This window comes from Xyrauchen texanus, chromosome 48 (genome assembly GCF_025860055.1).
Source record: "Xyrauchen texanus isolate HMW12.3.18 chromosome 48, RBS_HiC_50CHRs, whole genome shotgun sequence".
Lineage (NCBI taxonomy): Eukaryota > Metazoa > Chordata > Actinopteri > Cypriniformes > Catostomidae > Xyrauchen > Xyrauchen texanus.
The window spans coordinates 22,341,353-22,359,553 of record NC_068323.1 but is presented as its reverse complement, the minus strand read 5'-3'; the positions used below and the strand labels follow the sequence as shown (position 1 = coordinate 22,359,553).

Below are 18,201 nucleotides of genomic sequence, written 5' to 3'. Positions count from 1 at the left end.
TTTAGGCTAAATCTGCAACCCTGTTACTTGTAACCCATTGTAATTTTTTGAAAAAGATTGTTTTGCTATGATGGCGTTTTAGTGCCACGTTAAAATAGAATACAAAATTTCGAGAATAATCAATATATTTTGAAATCAAAATTAGGAGAATAACGTTTTAGCATTATGAGATAAAAGTCTTAATATTGCGTGAATAAAGCAGAAATATTTAGAGGGGAAAACAATATTAAACAGTGTGTCTTTATCACAACAGTAGAACCGACCGCAAGCCAGCAGCTTCATTAATGCAAGAAATGGATGTGGTGGATTTAGTTAAAACATACTTCTGGATAGAATTTAGCAATAAAGAAAACCTTGGTCTTTTGGCACATCAACACAGAGTTATTATTATTATCTGGACTCTGCCGTGGTTATGTAGGAAATGTCATTAATGCAGGAGACAGACATTCGTACAGTCCCAGTCGGTGTGGGTGATACTTGGTCTGCATTTGTTCTTAAAACAATAGTATAACTGAGGGGATGTTACAATATATGTGTTGAAATAACCTATATAATTCACAGCAGTTCCAGATATTTATCGCTTCAATTGTGTAAGCATCTTGCACTTCCCTTAACAGGTGCCACATGTTGAAAACTCCTGTACTACTAATGCACACCTCATCCATGATCAGAGAGCTCGCAAAAACTTCACACAAATTCAGCTCGGCAAACTTGACAACAAAGTTGCACAGCCAATGATTACTGTATGTAAAGACCCAGACACTCCACTTTGCTGTTGTTTACCACATCACATTGATGTTACTTACCTCACAATTTATTCTCAAAATATTATGACTTCAATTTCAAAATGATACAGCTATATTCTCAGAAGTTTTACTTTATTCTCAAAATATTACGACTTTAATACCATGATACTACGACATTATTCTCAAAATATTACGACTTTAATACCATGATACTACGACTTTATTCTCAAAATATTACGACTTTAATACCATGATACTACGACATTATTCTCAAAATATTACGACTTTAATACCATGATACTACGACATTATTCTCAAAATATTACTGACTTTAATACCATGATACTACTGACATTATTCTCAAAATATTACTGACTTTAATACCATGATACTACGACATTATTCTCAAAATATTACGACTTTAATACCATGATACTACTGACTTTATTCTCAAAATATTACGACTTTAATACCATGATACTACGACATTATTCTCAAAATATTACGACTTTAATACCATGATACTACGACATTATTCTCAAAATATTACGACTTTAATACCATGATACTACTGACATTATTCTCAAAATATTACGACTTTAATACCATGATACTACGACATTATTCTCAAAATATTACGACTTTAATACCATGATACTACGACATTATTCTCAAAATATTACGACTTTAATACCATGATACTACGACATTATTCTCAAAATATTACGACTTTAATACCATGATACTACGACATTATTCTCAAAATATTACGACTTTAATACCATGATACTACGACATTATTCTCAAAATATTACGACTTTAATACCATGATACTACGACATTATTCTCAAAATATTACTGACTTTAATACCATGATACTACGACATTATTCTCAAAATATTACGACTTTAATACCATGATCCTACGACATTATTCTCAAAATATTACGACTTTAATACCATGATACTACTGACATTATTCTCAAAATATTACGACTTTAATACCATGATACTACGACTTTATTCTCAAAATATTACGACTTTAATACCATGATACTACTGACTTTATTCTCAAAATATTACTGACTTTAATACCATGATACTACTGACATTATTCTCAAAATATTACGACTTTAATACCATGATACTACTGACATTATTCTCAAAATATTACGACTTTAATACCATGATACTACGACATTATTCTCAAAATATTACGACTTTAATACCATGATACTACGACATTATTCTCAAAATATTACGACTTTAATACCATGATACTACGACATTATTCTCAAAATATTACGACTTTAATACCATGATACTACGACTTTAATACCATGATACTACGACATTATTCTCAAAATATTACGACTTTAATACCATGATACTATGACATTATTCTCAAAATATTACGACTTTAATACCATGATACTACGACATTATTCTCAAAATATTACGAATTATGCGATTTTATTCTCGTAATTTTACCTTATTTTTATAAATATAAAAATATTTAAACTCATAATGCTGCGACTTTATTCTTGTAATTGAACTTGATTCTCGTAAAGCTATGACTTTGAAATTGATGAGTTTTTATTTTTCACTAAAATGCTGTTGTAGTTCCATTACTTATTTTTTAAATAAATAATGATGAAAGATTATTTATGCTGGTATTTCTTTTTTCAAGAAGTTCAGCCTATATTTTTTACTATCAATGTACTGTTACACCACCATTTGTTTACTTTAACCACCAGAAAACTCAGAAAATAAAAATATGTTCATCTTTGAAAAGTCATTGTTTTGTGTGTGTTGCACTTTTTAAATGTATTTTTGACAAATGTAATAGATCCGGAAAAAATATATATTTATAGCGTCATGTAATTAACCCAGATACATTGATGAAAATGAACAAAACATTTGACTTTTGGAAACTGTTTAATCCAATGTTACATTACTGAAAACTCCCTTGCACTCGTTCCTTTACTCTTTTTCAAATCCTGCCTCTCTCACTTGCTTTCTTATTCATTCTTTCTCTACCTCACTTTATGACTCCGTTTAGTGTCTGTGGCCCCTCTGTCTGTGGAGTGTCGTGAATACTCTTATCTCTGCCTGTGCAAACATTCAGGAATCCAGCCACTGCAAGAATCTGTCTCTCCTTCTAGACCACTATACGAAGAGCAGAGACTGTCTCTCACTCTCTTGTGTTTATAGGCTAAATACCTATATATATATATATATATATATATATATATATATATATATATATATACATACACATACATACACACACACACACACACACACACACACATATATATTTGAAGAGTTTTAGGTGTTGATCTTGGTTGTGTTGCAAGTCCCGTCTCTGCCATGAGTGGCCGCTGTTTAGCAGTAAACTTGTCTACACCGTCTAGACCTGAAAATGGTAATGCAGGGTGTTAACGACTGTACATAAAGTTGATTTCTTAATGACGAGGACGTATAAGCTTTTGGTAATCAGATACTGCAGTTGTGGTTCTACAAATACAATCCTTTAAACCCTAAGATATACAATAGTCACACATGTGTCATACAAGTAATGTTTGTGTGGGGGAGGGTTGGAGGAGTGCATGTATGATGCCTGTGTCTGTCTGAACACTGAACACAATGTATCTGTCTGTACTCCTTCCTCAGGTCCTTCATGCGCAGAAGGCCGGCTACAAGGCCGCAATTGTCCACAATGTGGATTCTGATGACTTAATCGGCATGGGATCCAATGATCGTAAGTTCCTGCACATTAATGTATAAAACATGCATTGGAGACATCTGCTGATGGGTTCTGCTGTTAGACAATACTTCAATTCACAAACCTTCACTCCAGCGGTTGGTAATAACCACTGCTGTATTTATGAATTCTCTCGTGATGTCGATTGACTTGAAATGTAGTGGACCTTGATGGACTAATTGCTGGTCATTCAACATTTGGTTCTCAAATTGGAGGAACCAAACTTTGGTGTTTTTAACATACAGTAGTGGATGATCCATATCCATGTAAATATCCAATGTAACTCTCTCCCAAAAACAGAAACCAATTTCTCATTTATCAGTTTTTCTCAATCTAATTTAAACAAAGTTTAGCATTATTAGCTATTTAAAACAAAGAAACATTATAATGTAAAATGAAAAATAAATTTAAAAAAAGTGCAGAACAAAGAAACAATGAGATGAATGAAAGAAATATTTAATATTCTATACGGTCTAGTCCATGAATAGGAAAACAATAGGACATAAAATTAAACATTTAAAATTCAAAAACAAAGAAACTGATGTAAAATGACAAATAAATATTTAAAATTCTACACTTTCTAGTTCACAAATCGAAAACAAAGAAACTGACGTTAAATGACAAATAAATATTTAAAATTCTACACTTTCTAGTTCACAAATCGAAAACAAAGAAACTGACGTTAAATGACAAATAAATATTTAAAATTCTACACTTTCTAGTTCACAAATCGAAAACAAAGAAACTGACGTTAAATGACAAATAAATATTTAAAATTCTACACTTTCTAGTTCACAATCGAAAACAAAGAAACTGACGTTAAATGACAAATAAATATTTAAAATTCTACACTTTCTAGTTCACAATCGAAAACAAAGAAACTGACGTTAAATGACAAATAAATATTTAAAATTCTACACTTTCTAGTTCACAATCGAAAACAAAGAAACTGACGTTAAATGACAAATAAATATTTAAAATTCTACACTTTCTAGTTCACAATCGAAAACAAAGAAACTGACGTTAAATGACAAATAAATATTTAAAATTCTACACTTTCTAGTTCACAATCGAAAACAAAGAAACTGACGTTAAATGACAAATAAATATTTAAAATTCTACACTTTCTAGTTCACAAATCGAAAACAAAGAAACTGACGTTAAATGACAAATAAATATTTAAAATTCTACACTTTCTAGTTCACAAATCGAAAACAAAGAAACTGACGTTAAATGACAAATAAATATTTAAAATTCTACACTTTCTAGTTCACAAATCGAAAACAACGAAACTGATGTAAAATGACAAATAAATATTTAAAATTCTACACTTTCTAGTTCACAAATCAAAAACAAAGAAACTGATGTAAAATGACAAATAAATATTAAAGATTCTACATTATTTCTAGTTTGCAAATTTGTAACATTTAACCATGTTATCTCCTTTGTACAAAAGGTCAGATTTCCTTGCTTACACTGAAGCAGATAAGATGGATAAAATGCTGGATAACATGGATCATCAGATTTTGCACAAACGTGTGCAGTGCATGCCAAGCAATTCTGAATTTGAATTTTATAATTTAAGTTTTCACTCAAATTGTTAAATAATATATATATATATATTTGTTATTTCGCTACAGTGGACATTCTGAAGCAGATCAACATTCCATCAGTTTTCATTGGTGAAGAAGCAGCCAACTCCCTCAAAGTGGATTACACCTACCAGAAAGGGTGAGAGCTTTGGATTTCACTTCTGGATACTTCACAGTTCAGATAGTTAGTTACTTAATGGAACAGAGTAATCTGAAAACATTTCAGGTGTGTTTTACTCATTTGATAATAGGATACAAATTTGCTGTTCACACCCAGTAACGGTGGGGGCTCCTGGCCCGAGTAGGAAATCTCTGCAAAAACTGCTTGAAGGGTGACATGTTGTTTTGGGTACACATGAGAATACGCTGCTGTTGTCTTCATAAATTATGAAAAAAATATACAGGACGACTTGTTTCGCCTACGCGCGCTCACTCACACAGATACGTGCAATTGGATGAGGGGCTGTTCACACTGAACGTGTTTTTGCGTGCTTCTACTCTGTTTTTCCATTGTTTTTCGAAGTAAACGTGCTAGACGAACGTCCTTGACCACTGTACCATTTCTCGTGTTTCTTCAGTGTCTCATGTGGGTCCGACACGTTTTTAGACACTGTGTCAAGTTCAAAATAACTTCAGATTTCAAAAACACATGTCGAGACACCTGCGTTCCGTTTCATCCGTTGCGCTGCATCTAGACTGTTTTTAGCGCTGGTGTCACAAAGATTTAATGTTCTGAACAAGTTCAGGCTGCAAAGAGGTGAATGTTAAAAATTGTAACATTATTCCAAATTATTCTGCTCCAAGCAAAGTTTCAGCGCTTGATAAATGGTAATGTTTGGAATGTTGGCTTGCAGCAGTGGCTTGTATGTTAACTGTTACAATAATGTAACGAATGTGCCTAAGATGCTTAGCCTACATAAAATACAGCCTTTTGCAACATGATGAACAATACACTACAGCATTAGAATATAAGATCCAGGAGAAAGTTAATAAGGCAGAACTATATTACTATTGTATACAACAAATCCTCAAAGTATTAATAATAATAATAATAATAATAATACTGTAGCATATTATAATGACAATCTGGACATCAATAAATAATTGTTGGGTTGTAATATGAATATATACAAAACATCTCTATACATTTGTGATAGACAAAGCTCTGATTCAAAATCTAAAGAATGTTAGTATTGTTATTATATGTACCATATGAACATGAGTAGTCCATGATGTTTGTGCTTTCTGTCTTTCTTTAGAGGTCATGTAATTCTCATGCCAGACTTCAGTTTGCCTCTGGAATATTACCTGATCCCATTCCTCATCATCGTTGGAATCTGCCTTATTCTCATTGTTGTTTTCATGGTGAGTAATGATAATAGTCTATAATAAAGAAACTGACCCTTTTTACAAAATAAATGGGCTGATTTGCACGTTTACCTTTTTTTTAAATCTCAGATTACAAAGTTTGTTCAGGACCGACACAGAGCCAGAAGAAGTCGCTTACGCAAAGACCAGTTGAAGAAACTCCCAATTCACAAGTACAAGAAAGGTAAGAATCAAATGTGATATTAAACTGTAACGGTACAGATGAAGAATCTGTCTCAGATTGTTGAAGTGCTTTTGAGTTATTTGTATCATTTGATAATGACTGACTAGTGATATCACTTTATGATAATGCAGAAATTGCAGCAAATATTTGCTTTTACAAAACCACAGAGAAACATCTCTTCCCAGTAATTCATGGTTTAAGCAAGAAGTTGGCGACACAACAAAGCAAGCAACATATTAAGATGGTATATTATCTTATATATTAGGAAAACGGCATATTTGATATATTTTGAATAGATGCTAGGTACTTTGATGGATTCGAGCTTTACTTTTAAAATGAGACTTAATACAAAGTATAATTTTTATGCATTTACTGACATTTTTTTTGTCTGATATACATTTTTAACAACAACAAAAACGGATTGGCTGATACCGATATTTTTGAGAGAGAAAAAAGAAATATAATACAACAAAATACATTTTTGTAATCATAAATAAAATTTAAATGAAATTTTATTGAAAAATATACACCTAAAAATGCATAAAATTAAATATTTAAAATTCTACTCTATTTCTTAGTGTAAAAACGTATATAAACAATGCGATCATTTTATGTATTTAACTATAAATAAACCAATGATATTTCATGTCAGCATTTGTATTCTTATGACCGATATGCAGATGGCTTTCATTTGATCAATAAATATCGGTTGCCGATACATCGGTGCATCCCTATACAACTCTGTAATCTTTCATGAACTCTTTTTAAAACTTCTGGGCACTTTTAATTTGATGTTGTGAAACTGTCATGTTGCTGGGACATCAGCATTTTGTATTATCCTTGCTGGACAAACAGCCTGGTATTGTGGGTGAAATGTGGAATTCCCCTCCCACACTGCAACTCTCTGCATTTTCCGCCTCCTTGTAGTGAATCATCAAGCCACTTCACAACCAAATCAACAGTGTCAACAGTGTCCATCACACCATCATCACTTTCTCTTGGTTTTCAGTATAAGGAAAGTGTTGACGCTCGGGTTAGTCACCTGTGTTCATCTCCTCTTTCAAATGCTCGACAGATCAAATGTGTGCGATATTCAACACGGTCTCAGGACAACTTGTTGTAATTTGCACAAAAAAATGCAACTTGGCTCATAGAAGAAAAGTAGACTTTTAGACCAACCGATCAGCAAACATAATTGCATATCGATACAATACAGGGATCACATTTTAGCTAGCCAACACTTTCTTTTAAGAAAGGTAACATCAGTGAACATATCTGGTTACTCATTCCATATTTACAGTATTTACACAATACAAATGACTGATGTCAATAACCAATAATATTCTTCCCTCTCGTTCCAAACCCCAATGTTTTTCTTGATTTTCCTATTCAAATCATGGTTAGGTTGAGGGTGTTGGTAAGGGCTTACACTTTATGGTTAGGTTTAGGTTTGGGGATTAACTTGGGACAAATCGAAATAAAAGTCATAGTTTGATCTTTTATTGATCTTAATTATTAGATGGATAGGCCTATAATATATCTGGGACATTACATAATTGATGTCATTTATGAGGGTTATCTGTGGAAAAATAAATCAGTAGCATTCATATCAACATGAAACTCCATTTGCAACCCATTTGACTTCCATTACTTGACATATTTCCAAGTGAAACAGGATGTTGAATGTGAAAAACAAATTATAGGGTACATGTTGGTTTTTATTCATTTGGAATTGGAATTGATTGGATGGAGAAAAGTGGTTTCTTTGTGACGGGTGGTTGAAAGGAAGGGTTTGGAAATATGGGGCTTGGAGATGTCATCTGAAACAAAGTCGTTTCGAGGGTTAGCATGTTTAATTTATTATGTTGGCTTGACACATTTTTGAAGTTACTTAACAGTTTTTGGTTTGAGTTGTTTTTTTTGTAAATCCCTAACTTAGAACACTTTTTACTGTCCTTGAGCTTTCACACTACATCTACAAAATATGGCACAGACCTTTGGACTGTAAATTTTCTAATTGATTGGACATATGGCTTTGCCATAGCGGGCAATTAAATATCCCAAAAATGTCCATAGATTAAGTTAATGTTTATGGACTTCTGTAAATTTCCATCAGGATCTGAAAATCAGGGCAAACTGAATCTTTCTGTTTGTATATCTGACTGTCTGTCAAAATGATTGTTCTGTCTATATCTGCCTGTCTATAATCATAAAGACTTTTCTGTCTTTCTGTCATGATGACTTGTTCTGACTGACTGTCTGTCTGTCTGTATGCATGTCTGTTTTTGTGGCCTCAGTCTTTGATAGCTGAACAAAGGTGAAACAATTTATTAGTATGGTGGTGTGTTTTTCTGCATGCAGTGCTTCTTTTATAGATGACCAGCATCTCTTTTCAGCCATGTCAACATTACTGAGCCTTTTAAATTCCCCCCACACTGAAAGCGAGATAGTACAGTGATGGACATTTTACCCTAGTTTTCACCCTCCTCTTCTTCGTTCATGGCATCTCTGCTGACTTTTGTGTTTTGTATGGTTCTGTGCTGACTCATGTGTTCTGCTGTGGGCTGCAGTCTGTCTCACTGACTGGGTTATCGGATGGTTGGGTGGGTTTTTCCTGTCGCATGACAGTGCAGCTGAGCCGCACACTCAAAACAAGCAGCTGTTGTCATGGCCCTGTTACTGCAGGCGCTGGAAAATTCATATACTCGCCTGCTTCTTGCATCGCTGCAGTCTGGCACAGTAAATGGAAATATTATTACCCTGGCATCCTGGGTATTTCAGATTTTGAGGCTTAAGCTGTTATTTGTTGCTGCTTGAGATTCTTAACCAAGTTACAGAGAGGGCTAGCATTTTAGTTTATTGCGTTTGAACAATGGCTGGGACGTTGACATGTATTTGCACTGAAATGGCTTAAAAGGCTAATGGTTTTTTTCCCAATTAGGTCCAAGTAGATTCAGTATGTCCAATGCAAGTAAAATTCTTGATAAAAATAATCAAGGTATGCTTTCCCACATTTATATGTTTAAAAATTTAATCCAAAATAAAAAGTTATATTTTACATAAAGGAAATTAACCTTTCATCTAGGATCATTATGATTAGTTTTTTTTTGCATTGTGACATTTTTTAAGCACATTTTACCCCCCAATTCCATAACACATCCAGACCTTTTACTTTTACTATTCTCAATGCTTTCATGAAAATTCTTTAACTGATAAGATTTTTTATTTTTAATCTTTTCATATTACAAAAAGGTGCTGTTTTACTTGGACTTTTCTAAATATCAAAGGGAGTAGTACTGATTTACAAAAAATGTTTCATGTTGCAGTAATGAAAATACCATAATGAATCTTTTTGTTGCGGTAATGAGAATTAATGAGAATAAAGAAAAAATGTTGTCACAATGTAAAAATTCTTAATGGTCCTAAAAATCCATTATCCATCATTAAAATATAATTTCGTATTTTTTTTTTGGAATCAAATTTGACTATGACATGAGAATCGCCTACCAGCATTATTACACGGCTCTCTGGAATACTCTATTCTGATTGGCCAATGGCGCCATCTAGCGGTCTGATCTCTCTGAGTAACAACTGCACATCCACATATCAGACCGAGTCATCTTTCCTGTTTCTCTGAACAATGTGAGATCTCTACAAGTAAGCTAAAAAAAAAATCAAATCAATGTTTCAACTCCATTTATTTGTTTATTTTGCAAATAGTCTTGTAATAGACTGGATAATGAGCATTTAGACGGTAATTTTCAAGAAATAAACACCAACAGTGCAAACAGGAGGTGGATTTCAGCTGTTCAGTTGTTTATTTTCACATAATTTCAACGCAAATTAATATTGTATGTCCATATAGGGCTGGGTGATATATGGATATTTATAGAGACATTTTTTTTTCACTATTGATGACCTTTGAGTAATTTTCAATATTTAGCCGATGTTTTACTCCTAGACGATTGTATTAGGTATGTGAGGCTAAAACTCAAGCAGTTCGGCAAAATTATACACACAACTAGCTAACAATCACAGTCATGAAATCAGCTGGTTAGGAAGTATTAGCTGGCTAATGGCTACCTCGACCTGCTGTCATGGTAACTGATGATGTGCCGAAACATGACTGCCTGCCAGATTCTGACTCCCTGCTACTGATTGTCCCTTACCCCTAAAGCCCTTTCCTACATCTACCTTTAAACATGAGGATACTAGGGAGTCCAAATTTGGCACCACAGTAGTGAAGCTCAGTAAGTTTTTCTTCTTCTTGTGTTTATTGGTGGTTGGCAATCCAGTGCATTACCGCCACCTACTGAGGAGTGTAGAGTGGCAAAATGACATCGAGAAGAGGACACAAACTTTGGGATTAAGTCCTAAACTGAGAGTTTACTTGTAAACAAACAAGTTATGTTTACATTCATTTTTGAGATCTAACAAACACGTTGAATGCATTTCCATCCCCATTAATGGTAAGAAATGTATATTGTGATAAACATAGATATTGAGTGATATATATAAAAAACAGTGATAATATTTTTGGCCATAATGCCAAGCCCTATATCCATTGTATTTATTTATTTGGTTAGGAGCCGTGTAATAAGCGAGATAATGTACAGTCAGCCAGTTGTTATCACAAAATAAACCCCTGATCACCCTGTTGAGGTTTATTTGCCGATAACAAATGACTGACTGTATATTAGGGCTTGTCAACTGGCGGCCCGCGGACCAAATCTGGCCCTCCAACTGATTTTTGATAAAATTGCCTCGCCATCTGAAATACCAGAGCACTCTCTGCACGGTTCATAGGCGTGAGCCTCAGTAATCAGCGTTGAGTTTAACAATGCTCAATGGCACATGCAACTAGGTGTGTAAAAAGTACTCAGAAATTATACTTAAGTGGAAGTATGAATACTAAGTGAATATTTTACTTAAAAGTACAAGTATCTAGCCAAAAATAAAAAAAAAGTATTCACATTTTTTAAAAGTAATTGTTTTTCCTTGCTAGATTGAAATTAAGAAAGGAGATTGTGTGAGAGAGGATATTGTTAAAATTGATTGGTTTGTTAAGTCACCTTTTTATGGTCACTGACGACTCATATTTCTCCCCCAGTGGCATTTGCTACCTGTTCATAGAATCATGTTACAATAACTACATTTTTACAAAATTATTTTTATGTGGCCTGTTGTATGTAACACTGCAATTTCCTGGTGGAATGAACACTAGAGGCAGAAAAACAATTACTTTTATCCCCTTTTACTCAAATCATGAGTAAAATGGAAGATTATCAGTTCTTAAACACTTTTTGCTCTGTTTCTCACACAATGCGATCTTATGACATATAAACGCCACCTGGGGGCTATGGCTCAGGTGGTAGAGTGGGCCGGGTGCTTATCGCAGGGTTGGTGGTTTGATTCCCAGCCCACATGACTCCACATGCCGAAGTGTCATTGGGCAAGACACTGAACCCCAAGTTGCTCCCAATGACAGGCTAGCACCTTGCATGGCAGCTCTGCCGTCATTGGTGATTGGGACACAGTGTAAAGTGCTTTGGTAACCTCTAAGGTTAAAAATAAAAAGTGCTATATAAGTGTAGACCATTTAATGTTTGCATTACATAACCAACTACATTATCAAGCTTGTTTAAGTGTGATCAAATTGTGCGTTAGCTCAACTGATTTTGTTGCATATGCGATACAAAGACTAGGGTACAAGTCCTGAAGGGCATACGCGTCGAAAAACATGAGCCGAAAGTGTCAGAAACTAAGTTTCCATTTAAGAGTTTTTTTTGCAACAAAAAGTGTAGCGCATCAAAAAGGCAAATTAAAAACGCAAATTATCCGATAATTTCACGTGTTGACATAATATTTTTCAGTTTAACTGTAAACATAAGCTATGTCGATCCTTCAAATGTTGCGAAAAACTGGTTTGAAAACACTTTGTCGAGAAAATTGGCATTAATGCAAAAATAGTGTCACATGACAGAATTTACACCAAGTGTTGGCCTGTGTTAATCATGATGACGTGGTATACATCCTTGAAAGCCAGTTTATTATTATAGTACATGAAGCATTACTCGCACTGTTATGGATTGGTCTTAACGACATACCTGCACAGATCCGATGCTGCAAACACATCTGCGTCATGACACTTCCTGGAGTGCCAACACAAATGTCTCGTATCATGCACCTGTCATCGACAAGTGCAAGGAGAACAAATGAATGGCCACACTTTGTGATTAATTTAATCGTGGTAGCCATCCGTTTATTTATTAAAGCTGTTTTTCCACACCATTCAAACCATTCCATGCCGGCAGTCATGGAATTAGCCCACAATACAAAAAACATTTCATTACATCACATGTATGCAATACTGTATGTGTGTGACAAATAATAAAACCCTGAATATCATTTCTATGCACAAAAATATTTTAAATTAAAAATAATACACAATACTAGGAGAAAACCTTCAGTGTGTTTTTTTGGAACACTGACAGATAGCCTGATTCTATAAAATTATTGTTTAGCTTAATTTTCCTGTATTTATTTAAATAAATTACCAAATGAAAAAAATTATATTGTTAGGCCTATATACTTGCCTTATCTTTACACAAACTTAAAACTGTTCTGTAGACGAAAAAAGTAATCTGAATGTCATCCTCAGGAGTTCACTTTCAGAAAACAAGCTTGTTAACATTTGTAATATTTTCAATTGAACCCTCTTTACCTCAGATTGCATTTGCTGAGCTTCTTCAGAAAATGTAAATTGACAATCAAGTTCAGTTGGACGTTAAAAGTTGCTGGACAAATATGCGGGACATAATGCAGTTATGATTGCGATGCTTTAGATTAGATGATTGTTTAAAATAGCCTGTTGAATATCAGGAATGTATCATATGTAAATCCTGATATTACACCGCATCAATTTTTCTTTTAAATGAATGATTGATGGATGGTCCTTATACTAAGACTGAAAGTTTCCCTCACTACTTGGTACAGGTTGCCAGCTAGAACAGGACCAATTAGTGACGTCCTATCAGAAGGGCAACTGCTCCCTTTTGATTGCAATTCCTCCTCTTCTGATTGCATTTATTTGTGAAATTAAAATGACAGGAAACTGGCTAAATTCAATGAATTGTCTCAATACTCTCCCAATTTTTATTAAGGACATCTGGGAGGTGAAAGGTACACAATTAGTGATATACACACATCTCTGTATGGAAACGGCTTAGGGGCAGATTTCTTTTGTGACCAGTGTTTTTTTTTTTTTAAGCATGATCACGAACATCATTTTGTATCAATACAAATAATTTAAATGGAAATGGGCAGAAGATCGCAAATTTCGCAAATGTTTTTTTTCTTCAAATTTTCACTTTGTCGGTAACAACAGCGCGAGAAGTGGATGGAAACTAGGTTATAGGACACCAAAAAATTACGTGGTTGCTTCAGAAATCTCAGAATTTTTCATCTCAAGTTTGCTTTTTATGACACTATCAATTTAGGTTTTATTGTTATTATTATAATTAATAGTTGCCTAACAACAATTAATATAATTCAGCAAATAATGAGTAGAAATTCAGAGATATGATTTAAATATGAAGGCAAGTGTAGAAATAAATGACATGTACACATTTAATTACAAAAGCCTTTTGTTTATATATATATATATTATTTGCCATGTGAATTATCATTTTTGCGTTTAGAATAAAGTTTAGGATAAAACCATTTTGTCACTTCGTGCTCATAGTTTTGAATTAATACATCACATTTAGTCAGGCAGTCACATACGGTCTACTGGCACAAATATTTCAACATATCTGAAGCTTCCAACAGCCATCGTGCGACACATTTAAAATGACTGACCTCTGGTCAGTCATCTGCCATTTGTCAGATGCAGTGAAAAGGCAGCTTCAGTACAGTAAGATCAAAGAAAATCATTGCAAAAATGTAATGAGTACTTTTCAAGTGTAAAAAGTACTATTTTTTTTCTTTGGGAACATAATTAAGTAAAAGCACAAGTATTCTATTTAAATTGCACTCGAATAAATTACAGATCCCCACAAATAATTCTTAAGTATTTTTACTCAATTACTTGCGTGCAACAGCATACAGCCATCATCAATTGTCCAGACCGGAGCGCGCATTTAAACTTTTCTGGCTGTAGTTTAGTTACACTGCTTTAATAAACATGGATCGCACCGTATAGGTGAACATTCGATCGCCTCTTTTTCAATATAATGCAGTTATATAAATTGCTTTATCTAAATTGTGTAGAGTGCGGTCAAATCTACAGATGTAAAAATGATCACCACAGTTGTTACAGAAACGTGGTCAGGATACATGCATATCTCAGGCAACATAAGATAAATCGATGATGAAAACCGAACGTTCAAAGAAAATGCACTGAAAAGTTTGCTTTTATTCAAAAACATCCAGTGAGCGGCAGTTCTGTGGATGGAAATGTCTTGTTGATGAGAGAGGTCAACAGAGAATGGTCAGACTGGTTTGAACTGAAAAAGTCTACAGTAACTCAGATAACCACTCTGTACAATTGTGATGAGAAGAATATAATCTCAGGATGCTGTTTTGGTGACACGAGGGGGATCTACACAATGTTAGGCAGGTGAATTTAATGTTGTGGCTGATCGGTGTATTTTTAATAAAACATTTTAATATATGAATAATACAAAAAGGAGAGTACAGTGACAATTTTCTGAGTAACGATGCAGATTAAATGGTGTATTAGATTTGAGTTGGTTAATTGAAATGGGAGGTTGAAGTGATTTGCGTTAGTCAACTGAATTTGTGAACCCTTAACGCCATTTTTGCTACTTACACTGAAGTCTTAACCCTCTCGTACACGTAAGATGTGAGTCAAGGAAGAATCTTTAAGAAACTTAAAGCCATGTAAAATCATCACATTGTTACACATTGAAAATCATCTTGGACATTCTGTGAATCTTTCATTTTCTAACCAGCCCAAGGTAAACTTTTATCAAGTCCCTTCAGAACATTGTACAGGGTACCAGAACATTTGAGGGTTTATTTCAAGCCACAAACTCAACATTGTCAGGTCCAAGAAGTTGGTCTAGAAGGTCATGCACTTCACAAGGTGTTTATGTCAGTTGTAAACAGCGGATTGGCACTGTTGAGACCATTCCTACAGGCTGTTCTGCTGTCTGTGAACTCTTCTACAAACCAGAAACACCTCTCTTATCCTTCAAACACTGGCATTCACTCATGTTAAGCACAAATAGTTGGTGACGCTCTGCGGTTGCCGTTATATCTTACCCATATACGGTCACATGTAGTCACGGTAGTTTGCAGGACAGCAAGAAAATGTGTTAGTTTACTGCTTATATAAACACTGACCACCAACAGAGCTGCTCCATCATTGGTGGAGAGAATAAAAAAAAAGGCTGAGGAATTTAGAGGGAGAGCCGGATGAATTCCTGGACTTATTGAGACTGGAACGGTTTTCTAGACACTCAGAATCCAAAAGGAAAAGCAGCTTGATATATTTGGCATCTTTATTAATGCTTATAAGTCAAATAAAGTGTTGAATGTAAAAATCTACTGTAGTGAATTGATAGTGTTGTAACAGAAGAATTAACATAATAATTGAAATAAATGTTAAGGATCTCTGGGTTCAATCCAAGTCAGGCTCAACCAACAGCATTTAAAGCATAATGTTGATTACCACAAGAATTCATTTTGAATAGTCCCTCCTGATCTTAAAAAAAAGCAAAGCAAAAATCAAGGGTACAGTGAGGCACTTGCAATGGAAGTAAATGGGGCTACAAGTTTTGGAGGGTATAAACACAGAAATGTGAAGCTTATAACTTTATAAAAGCATTTATATTAATTCTACGGTTAAAACATATATTATTTGAGCTGTAAAGTTGTTTATCTTAAGGTTTGTTAGATCTTTTCATCATTTATTTGACAATTCTCTCCCATGTGGTCCATTTGTTGTCAGCATTGAGTCTGAGAGTGATTCAACTGGATAACGGGATAAAACTTTTACACTTTAAACAACTATGTCTATTGACCTGTATTAGTTACGTCACTTTTACCAGCTGCCATATTTGTGACCATCAGCGGGAGGAAACAATGGCGGTGAATGGAAAAACACGTGAAAAACAAGATCAAGAAAAACATTGCTTTTAATCCAAGCCAAGTCCCAGGAAAAGTACATACAGGTCTAAAGACAACACAAATATTGCCAAATAGAACATTTGCAGACATTTTATCCACAATTCATCTACCCCGGCGAGTACACACGCCCACCGGTACATCGCCGTAAACGTCTCTCATTCAGAAGTTACAAATGTTTGTGTGTTTTCTGGTCTGATTTAGTCGCAGTATTGAAAAACTTCAGTGATGATCCTGTCTGTATGAATGCAAGAGCTTCTTTTAACTCCTGGAGAAGGTTTTTGTCGCATCTCACAGCGCAGCACAATGAAGGTCTATGGAATATAGGGCACAAATATGGCGGTGCGCTCATGCAGTGTAGTCACATGAAACGGGTCAATTTGATTGTGATGGTTCAAAAGAATAATCTGCTTGTCAATGTACCTCACTAGCACAGAAAACATTTCAGTTTTATATTAGAACTTTCAGGAGAGTGTGTTCATTTTTGCAACATGGCCTTTTATCATTCTGATTTATCATTTTGCTTGTTTATTATTGACATGTTTCATTAGTATCTGATTAAGAGTTGCTTAAACATTACATTAGAATTGAACACCAAATATGTCTTATTTGTAAAGAGAAAGAGCTTATTTGTTAGGTTTCAGAAGGGGTGTACACATTTATGCTGTGCATTGTGTGTGTGTGTGTGTGTACATATATATATATATATATATATGATGTTTTTAAGGATTTGGATTTTGTTAAAGGGATATTACAAAAGACGAACAGATAGTGGTATTGAGATCATGGGAATAAAATAACCACAAAAATGTATAAGCTGTTCACTATAGAAACATTCATTTTCCATGACTTTTTCAGGCCTAGAAATCCCAATATTAAAATTCCATGCTATGTCAAGAATTTCCATGAGTGTTTTATTTTTGGAAGCACCCAGGGACATGAACAAAATTTGAATATCCACTCAAAACAAAGTATTACAATTATTTCAAATTCACCCTTATGTTTTCTTAATTGTGATCAAACTAACATGAATTCCATCTTTAAATATTGTGAGTTTGACATTTTCTTCAATGACCCTTAATGTCAACTTCATTAAAGGGACTGAAATGCATTAAAAAATATATATATATTTCTCGTAGGTGACTCTTATGACGTGTGTGCTATTTGTTTGGACGAGTATGAAGAAGGTGACAAACTTCGGGTCTTGCCTTGCTCGCATGGTAAGTTTTCTTCTTGACATTTAGGGTCTTACATTAGATAATTTGTGATACTCATGACAACCCACTCAATAACATCATCAATAAAAGGTTAATGCATCACAAAACTACTTTATATTAAATCAGCATGAAAAGATGCTTGCTCTTTATTTCTGTAATCAGACATATTTCCAAGA

At 34.1% G+C, this 18,201-nt stretch overlaps 1 protein-coding gene across 1 annotated transcript in view; it reads left to right on the top strand.

The window, feature by feature from the left end:
* LOC127639375 (E3 ubiquitin-protein ligase RNF13-like) overlaps positions 1 to 18,201 on the top strand; it is a 28,391-nt gene that overhangs the window by 8,864 nt on the left and 1,326 nt on the right. The window contains exons 5-9 of the mRNA XM_052121346.1: positions 3,422 to 3,509; positions 5,153 to 5,243; positions 6,364 to 6,469; positions 6,563 to 6,656; positions 17,948 to 18,028. Coding sequence (XP_051977306.1) covers positions 3,422 to 3,509; positions 5,153 to 5,243; positions 6,364 to 6,469; positions 6,563 to 6,656; positions 17,948 to 18,028 — 460 coding nt within the window. The remainder of the gene's footprint in view (positions 1 to 3,421; positions 3,510 to 5,152; positions 5,244 to 6,363; positions 6,470 to 6,562; positions 6,657 to 17,947; positions 18,029 to 18,201) is intronic.